The following is a 9,143-nucleotide window of genomic DNA, read 5'->3' as shown; positions in this document are numbered from 1 at the left end:
CAACCAAAAAAAGCGACAGAAATGGAGAAAAGAGCAGCATGCCCATTTTTCCCTTTTTCTTCAGAACATTCCTTTTTTAATTCTCTTCGTGGATTATACACAACTTAGTGGATAATTAGCTACTATGTGTGTACATCATGGCCCACTAGTTTTCCCGTTTTGTACGTTTTTATGTATATAATTTGGGGCAAGTAATCCAGCTTCATACGCGTTTGTCCCCCCCGTTTGAATTATTTATGCCTACAGTTATTAGCAGCAGAGAATAATTCACTTTAAAAAGAAAAGCTCATCTTTTTGTGCATTTATTAAATGCTGTAAAGGTGCCACAATTTTTTGCGAAGAAGGGTAGTAGCACAGGGCTTTCCCTTTTATGCAGTTCCCTTTTTTTTTGTGCAAGCGGGGATTTCTTTTCTTTTGTAATATTTTCTTTTTTTCTTTATTTTTCTCCCCGTTGTAATACATCCCCTTTTGCGCGCGTGCATTTGTACGTGCCTATCAGCACCCCACACGGTGCCACTTTGCACGCACGCTTGTCCCTTTCGACCATAAGTGCAGAAGTCTCCCCATTGAGAGAAAGGAAGCCAATGGGGAGAGCACTTTAAAATGCAAACTCGTCTAATTAGTTATGTAAAATATAGGCAATTGTATGACCCATGTGTGCAAAGGTATAAAAAAGGTACACACCGTGCATAAGTGCATAAACGGGCGCATCCAACACACAACATTGTTCACTTAAGCGGAAATTCTCCTTTTGTTTTTTAAAAAAGGGTAATTGCAAAGGTAATGATTTCCGTTCGCGGGTAATCTCTCCACAACCACGTTTTTATGTCTAGGGGTGTAATGTGCCCGATATGTAAATGGTAAAAAGACCATTTAGCTGCTTTGCCGTTTGCTCATTACTTTTTTTGTGCTATTTTAGAAAGGAACAATTTGATAATTCAGGCTTGAAAAAAAGGCAGACATTTGAATGAGCTCATCATCAGCATTTTCGTACAAGAAGAATAAAGTAAAATAAAAAGGGGAGGAGATATTTCGAGAGTGCAAGAAGGATATAATCGTTCCTTTTTCTACACACATAGGTATGCGTTAAACGTGCGCTCGAATTGCTAACGCGATTTAATTAAATACACACGTTGATTAGTTTGTGTGTGCGGGCATATTCCCCTTTTCGAATTGGTTCCTAAACCTTGTCATCAATTTGGTGCATTTTGCAAAAAAAAAAAACTGCTATGTGTTCTACCGTCGGGAAAACATAGGAACAGGAAAGAGAGATTCAGAGAGCGACTGAAAGAGCCTTTTCGCCACGTATGTGTTCACCTACAAAAATACATACACACCTATTTTCTAGCCACTTTCCTCCCATGCAAGGCACAAGTTCTGTTCTAATTCCTTAAAGATGCCCCGGTGCGCCTATGTCCCCATTTGTAGCACAAAGCTGTGTGCGTATTGTGCACATCTATTGGTACAACACAGATGTGTGCACTATATGTATAACCTCTGTGTTGAAAAGATTTCCTTTTTTTTCGCCGTTCCCATTAGACGTAGTGATCGTGCTAGCGAACCGAGTAGCTTAGCCCAGTGCTTCAAATGCTATGTTTTATTTTTTCTCTTACTGAGGTTTTCTCCACATCCTTTTTACGGATAAAAGTTGTACAAGTTTTGCCTCACTACGTTGGTTAATACTGATGGGGAAAAACTCGCATAGCTTTTATCCATGTAGAAAAAATATTAAAAAAAAAAAAAAAACATTTTATGCAGCTTGGCAGTGTATAATATGTATATGCGCGTGTATTTTTTTTTTTTTTGTTCATTCACGCATTAACGTTTCTCCAAAATTGTGATTTTTTTCTTTTTTCAAAGTTTGGCAAAACGCAAGAAAAAGGGAAGCCCCCCAGAATTTCTAATATATTGAATTTTTTTTCGTAAAAATGGTATTGTTAACAATTTGAAGATGTTTACCTGTCATGTCCCCATGAACAAGCAAACGTGTAACTACGTATGCCTCCGTACGTAAGTAACCCTTCGCCTTGCATCATCCTGTGCCCTCTTCCACCCATCCGTGCATACATCCTTCCTCCCACCCATACATATATAACCCGCGTATCGGCCGATGCTAATAAACCCCACTTTCGCGTAGCACATAATTATACGAACGGCAAGGACGTGTTCATGCGATTCAAGCCTTTTAAGCTTTTTTCTTTTTTTTTTTTCATCCTTGCGACAAACGAAAAAATTGAAACTACGCGAATGGTCACATGGTATGCATAAGTACCTTTTTACATGTTTGAAAGAATTTATAGAGAAAGCTAAATGTTTCGTGTAGTGTTATGTACGAATTCACATACGCATTTGCATACGCATACGTATGTTCACTTCTTCCAACGCGTGTTTTTCGCAGAAGTTTATCGCATATAGTTAATGATCACGAATTATGCTTTCCTTTTTGAATTAAAGTTTATATCTTCACAATTTATGTTCCTTTGTTTGTTTGTTTCCTTTTTTTTTTTTTTTTTTTTTGCATATTATATGTTATGCTTTTATTGTATAAAAAGAAAAGCCTCCACTTTTTTTTTTTTTTTTTTCCCCCTCCCAATTTTGTGTCATACATTTTTGCACAAATAATTTTAAAAAAGTTTTGTCTATTTTGTTTAATTTTCTTTTAATGTTAGTTTAATTACATGAGAGAATAAAATGATGATACTGAAATGCTATAGCTGTATGTGTGATCGCTTGTAATTTTTACGTTAAGTTATATAGGTGTAAACACACAAAGTGGTGAATTTTCCCGATAAAAGAGCGAGTATATAAAGAAAGGGGAAAGGGAAACTGGCACTTTTTTACAGTTAATGAGAAAAGAGGAATTATTTATATTCAGTGCAGCTTAGAAGACGGAGCGGTGGGCATACGGCTAGCTGAGCGAAGGCGAATCGGGGAAAAGGAAAAAAAAAAAAAAAAAAAAAAAAAAAAAAAACCAAAAAGTGCAATTAAATTGGTGAGAAAAGTGTAAAGCAGGTCAGGCTAAGGACACACTGAACGCAATGTCCACGTGGGGAAGTTAAAAACGCAGTAACGAGAGAACCCCGGACAGGTGTACCAAATTGAAAGATACGTACTTTTTACCTTATTTAGCATATCAAAACACCCTCGCCACACGACCCATGTGTGCGGAGTTTGCTCACGAGAAACATGAGATCGGGTTGGTAGATATAGACATAAAAACACACAAGTTCGTTTTTCCTTTTTGTTGCATTTGCGTCCAGCTGGTTTTGCAGAAGGTGTAACGTTCGGAATTGGTAGGATTGTCTGTGTGCCTGTAGACGCGCGGGTGTGTGTATGTGTGTGAAGAAAGTACACCGAGGAGGGGAGCGAGTGAAAGGTGCAGCGTTAAAAGCAAGGGGGGGGGAGCGTCCGTAAAGCGTAGAAAGGAGTCCACGGCGCAGTCGCAACGACAAGCGCAACGTCTAGCGCAACGCCAAGCGCAAACGTGCGCCGAACCAAATGTGCGTACGCAATCGAATCACTTGCGCATAAACATGCACACACACGTGTCTCCATACGAACACGCGCATAGGTAAAATGACACCCCAGAAAAGCGTACGCTTTGATGTAGAGTACCATGAAGATCTGTGCGATGTAGAAATTGGGGATGTAGACACAAGGAAAGGCGTAGGACGTGTTGGAAGAAAGCATGCATCCATTTTAATAACACCCCCCCAAATGAACTGCATCTACTCGTGCAGATGTAACGATTCGCTTGGCAATCACGACAGAGAGAATTTCTTTGAAGGAAAGGAGCACCTCTCCATCCTGCGAATCGGTAAAGAAGTTAAAAAGGATTTGATGAGAAATAACTATGCGATGAGAAGTGCAGAGTTCGGCAAGGTAGATAACAGAAGGTGTAAAAAGGTCATTAGTGAGAAGGGCTTCCCGGGTATCGATGAGGATAGCAGCGAACGTGTTAGATTCTGCGAGGTGTGCCTCCATGCCTGTAACATTGCAGAATACAGAGCCCTCGGTAGATCTAAGGACGCAGAGGAATATCTCCATGGTGGACGTCTTACCCGAAAGGGCATGAGGGTACCCACCCACGAGGGTAACAGCCTGACACATCAACACAGAAAAGGTAGCAGTGGTAGTTGCCTAGGAGGGAGTGCCATATTGAAGTACCTGAAAAAAGGGAAAAAGAAGAAGAAAAAAAAAAGGAAAATAAAGGAAAAGTCAAAGGGAAATATCACTCTTCGGGTTGGTAAAGCATCCAAAATAGCAACACTTTTGCATAAAAAAAATGTGCATCGGGGGAGTGATAAAAATTTGAACAATGGCAATGGGGTGGCTCCCTCCACAGGAGAAGAAAAAAATGAAAATGTGATAGAATTATCAAAGGGGAAGGTAGTCAACGGTTTAGAAGGGGCAATCAGGACCAGCAGCTATGGGAAAGAAAACACACCTAAGATGAAGCCGCTGCTGAGCTGCAAAAAGGGGAGAAAAGTCTTTAGGTCCCATTTAAAGCTACACAGACTGAAATGCCGTAGTATGAAGATAATAGAAAAATTAAAAGACGCGATGATAAAGGAAAATATAGCTTACAACAAGAGAGGGATGACTCGCAAGGGGGGTCACGACGACGGGAGTTCTCTATCCATCAGGGGGGAGGAAGTGAACCCTGACGATAAAGGTGATAATGATGAGGGTGATATTGATAATGACAAGGGTGATGTTGATTATGACAAGGGTGATGTTGATTATGACAAGGGTGATCTTGATAATGATCGTAGTCATGGAAATTGGGACAGAGTGGGAAGGGGCATATTTGCCAAACGAACAAAAGGTACCTGTCTGAATGAAGCAGATTATTTAGTATACAAATTTAGGAGGACACTAAGGAGGTATGTGAAAAAATATATTCATAAAAAAATTATCATTTTGGAGAATTTCCATCAGATGAAAAGAAACATAGCGAAAGAGAAAATGGTACACACCTTTATCCTTCCATCCATGTCAGATCGTGCTCATAAAAACGTTTATAATTATAGCAGTTATGTAGATAAATATGTGAGAAAATTTTTCCACTCCTATTTTGTCACGCTAGTTAATCAATTTTTTAATTATTACTTTTTTCACTATAAGAAGAAATATGTAAAAAATTACGTTGGTAGTTTTGGGGTGAGGGGTGGGAATCTCCATGTTGAAACCGCTTCTCATCATCAACCTTTTTGTCACTCCAGATTTAGCACCAAGAATGATAATGTGGCATGCGGTAGGGACATGTGTTCCTCGTGCCTTTACACAAGTAAGGCAAATTCCTCACCGTCCAATGGGAGAGAAGATACCTCGAAGGAGGTTAAGAACATGACGGAGGGAAGAAACTCTTTGCGTGTTTCCTCCCTTCCCAGCGTAAATCTCAATCCAAATGATGGACATGGCAATGTTGCAAGGGATCCCTACTCTAGTTTAAGAAACAACTGCTGTAATGGAGAATCGTCGGTTCTGGAGTCCGAGGGGGGGAGTAACACATCTGAAAGAGCCTTGAATAGGCTGCATGTCGATCGTTTCGAGAAGGAGAAAAACGTCCGTGTTAGTGCAAATCCTAAGAGGAGTAACTCTCCTTGTGGTGAGTTGAAGCTTGGAGCAGCAAATGACCCGCGGGAGAGGGGCGGAGAGCGGACCGAGGGACGCGTCTGCGGCAGCAACGACGCAAATGGGAGTAGCGGCGAGAGTGGCAGCGGGAGTGGGAGTGGCAGTGGGAATAGTAGTGGAAACAGCAGGGACAGCCACAGCGACAACCGAAGCGGGAGCAGCGGCGGAGATAGCGGCAGCAAGGAAAATGGAGGCAGCAAGGAAAATGGAGGTAGCAACGAAAATGGAGGCAGCAACGAAAACGGAGGCAGCAACGAAAACGGAGGCAGCAACGAAAACGGAGGCAGCAACGAAAACGGAGGCAGCAACGAAAACGACGGCAACAGCGAGGACAACAATGAGGACCACAACGAGGACAACAATGACGACAGTGGAAATGATAGCAGCAACGAAAGCAGCAACGACAGCAGTAAGGACAAAGGCAAGGAGAAAGACACAAAGGGTAACAACCGAGGGGGGGATGCACACCCGGACGAACCAAAGGAGAAAAGCAGCGTGAATACACTCGATAATGAACACGAAAATTATTACAAGCTAATTAGAGAAATTGAGTTTTTGGAAAACAATGAAAATGCGAAAGAGAGCACCTCGGTGAAGAAAAAGGATTCGATAGATACAGTTCCAGGTGGGGATGAACAACAGGCGAGGTCGGCAGGAGTTGATAATTGCCAAATCAAAATAGACTCAGGAGCAATGGAGAAGGAAGAGGATACGACCATGAAATTGGAACGAAGTGGGGAAGACAATCAATTATTAAACCTAAATCAAATGATAATTCACACCAACAGTTATGTTAGTCATCCGTTGAAATTGCCCCTTTTACCAGAGATGAGTCACCCTAATTCGTATTCATCTCTTTCCCCTCGCAACAACACCTGTGGGAGTAGCAGTAGTAGCAGCAGCAGCGGAAGTAGCGGCAGTGGTGGTAGCGGCAGCAGTAGCAGTAGCGGTAACAGCAGCACGAATAGTAGTGGGAGCTGTAATAACCAGGGAGGAGGAAAAAACAACACGAATCAACTAAATGATCCTGATTTTGAAGAAGCATGTGACATTAGGCTAATGAACACTCCGGAAAATATGAAATTTTCGCAGTCTCCTCCTACAAGCTCCCTACATGCATCGTCCTTACATCTAACCGATGTGAATGAATTAGTCCTTTCTCCAAATCAGCAGATATATTCGAATAGCCCATTAAAGTCTCCCAATACAACGCCCTTAACCCCTGCGTCTCCCATTTTTGATTCCAACTATAATGAAGAGAACATGGAAAAGGTGAACTCCAATTATTTTGTTTCTTCCCCGTACAGAAATGACATTTTTTCAGAATTCGATATGCTGGGATCATTTTTTGAATCACTCGATGAATTGGAAAATAAAAGTGATTACACGGAGAGTAGCAGTAATGAGAACTCCAAATTTAGTCACGATTTTTCGCTAGATATGTGTGGTCAGAAAAAGGGGAAAAAGGGAAACATACAAAAGGATGAAGTCATTTATAACTTTAAGAGGGACAATTACAAGAAGGTGTTCCATGCATGGTGCAATAAAGGAAAACACGAATTGAACTACGACAATAAGAAGTTCAACTCCATTATGGAGTGGATAAATTATATAGAAGATTTCATGTCCCATGAAGGGCAAAATGATAACAAGGGTGACGACGAGGAAGAGCGACAGGCGCATCGGGAGCAGCAGATGGGAGAGCAGTTGGGAGAGCAGTTGGAAGTAGAGCTGGGAGCAGAGCTGGGAGAACAGCTGGAGGAGGAACAGTGCGGCCTCCTTCGCGAGATGGAGCATGAACTGGAACACGAACACGAACATGAACGGGAGCAGGAGGATATGATCAAAATTGGCATGAACCCCAACTTTTTTAACGAGGAAAATGTCTACCAGGTCAGTAACAGCGCATTCCGCACTCATGAGTACATGTCCATGGGGAAGGAAAACGAAGGGGGCAGCGGGGTGGACTACGCGGCTAACAGCGGGGTGGACTATGCGGCTAACAGTGGGGTGGACTACCTGGTGAGCAGAGGAGTTGATTACATGGTTAGCAGCATGGCCGACTATGCCGTCAGCGGAGGCGGGGGGACCGACTGTGGTAATGGCCAAGGAGAGTATTACAAAGACAGTGGAGATAACAGCGCCCTGAAAGAAGAGAACAAATGTGACAATTTCTTAGCTAGCCAAAATGTGAATGTGATGATGAGCAACCCCGAACAGTGCAACAGTTCCTTCGTAGCAGATAATTTAAATGCGTACCAGGGAGATGAGAGAGGAGGAGGAATGAGCAGCCCGCATAGTCACGGTGCTCTTCTCTCCTCGTCATTAATAAAGCCAAGTTATGATACCAATCCGTGCATCAGTAATTTCGGGGGGGAACAGAATTTGCTATCCGAGTACAACAACGCGGAGGATAACATCACCTACTGTAATAATGACACCCGGCAGGAGGCGCTCGGCGATTATTTTCTCCCCTCAACGTTGAACGGCGCGCAGATTCAGAGCGGCTCCTGTGGTGTGGGCAGCAGTGGCTTTGTGTGGGACAATGGCGCAAGTGGGGCCGAGGGAAACGGTGCAGGGAACATCGCCGCAAACGTAGCAAACGTGGCAAACGTGGCAAACGTGGCAAACGTAGAAAACGCTGCGGAGAATCACCACGCCCACGTGCGCCAACCCCTCGGCACGGAGAGCACCCTTTTGGGCATGGACGATGCAGAAAACGTTGGGGCGCAGAATGAAAAGGACCCGGCTGACAATAGCACGCCTTCGTCCAACTGTGCTGATGTCCCAGATCCATGGATGGCTCAGTGAGAGGGTGAAGTTTTGGAAAAGCGGTTGCTCCTTTCCCAGTGCCAGTCATTCACCCTGTGATGTTGTAGAAATCCGGGGTCTCTTTTGGGGTTGTTTCAAGCACGTCTTCTCCCCTCTCATGGTGAATTTTTTCAGTTCACCCAAGCCGTTGCTGCATGATGCTTCCAACAGCGATATGGTACACACTTTCGTGCCATTCGTTTCTGCCCATTTCGCTCTACTTCGTGTTATTTTCCCCCAATTCGAACGCATCCCGTTTACCCGCCCCCTCCGTGCCGTCCATTCGCTCTCTCCGCGCGTTCACACGTATGCAGCGTAGCTCCTTAACACCACGGTGTTAATTATTTCGCGAGTTATGTGAGCGCATATTGTGTGGTGTGCATTTCACATCGCACGTTTTTCTACCACACCATTTATTGCTCCTTTTAGCGCTCCTTTTTATGACCCCTTTTTTTTATGTCTCTCAAGCGTACGTTTCACCACACCAGTGTTGCTGAGCCGCACATACGCCTACCCCCTTTTGCGTATGCCCCCAATGAACAGCCCACGCGTTTTTCCATTTCACTCTTTATTTGAAATATTATAAGTTTATCAATTAGCACATTTAAAATAATTAACACATTTGAATTTGTAATTAAAAATTGCGTTGCTTTATTCTTTACTCTTTATTCTTTATTCTTTATTTTTTTTTTTTT

At 42.9% G+C, this 9,143-nt stretch overlaps 1 protein-coding gene across 1 annotated transcript; it reads left to right on the top strand.

Annotated features, from left to right (window-relative positions):
- Nucleotides 1–3,576: 3,576 nt before the first annotated feature.
- On the top strand, nucleotides 3,577–8,448 carry PCYB_121880 (hypothetical protein; the record flags this gene model as incomplete). The annotated part of the gene is made up of 2 exons (XM_004223519.1): nucleotides 3,577–5,163; nucleotides 5,296–8,448. The coding sequence occupies 2 exons, from the start codon at nucleotides 3,577–3,579 to the stop codon at nucleotides 8,446–8,448; spliced, it is 4,740 nt and encodes a 1,579-aa protein (XP_004223567.1).
- Between the last annotated feature and the right edge of the window lie 695 nt (nucleotides 8,449–9,143).

Source organism: Plasmodium cynomolgi, chromosome 12 (genome assembly GCF_000321355.1).
Source record: "Plasmodium cynomolgi strain B DNA, chromosome 12, whole genome shotgun sequence".
NCBI lineage: Eukaryota > Apicomplexa > Aconoidasida > Haemosporida > Plasmodiidae > Plasmodium > Plasmodium cynomolgi.
Note: the sequence above shows the minus strand (reverse complement) of the source record. Positions and strands in the feature narration are given on the sequence as shown.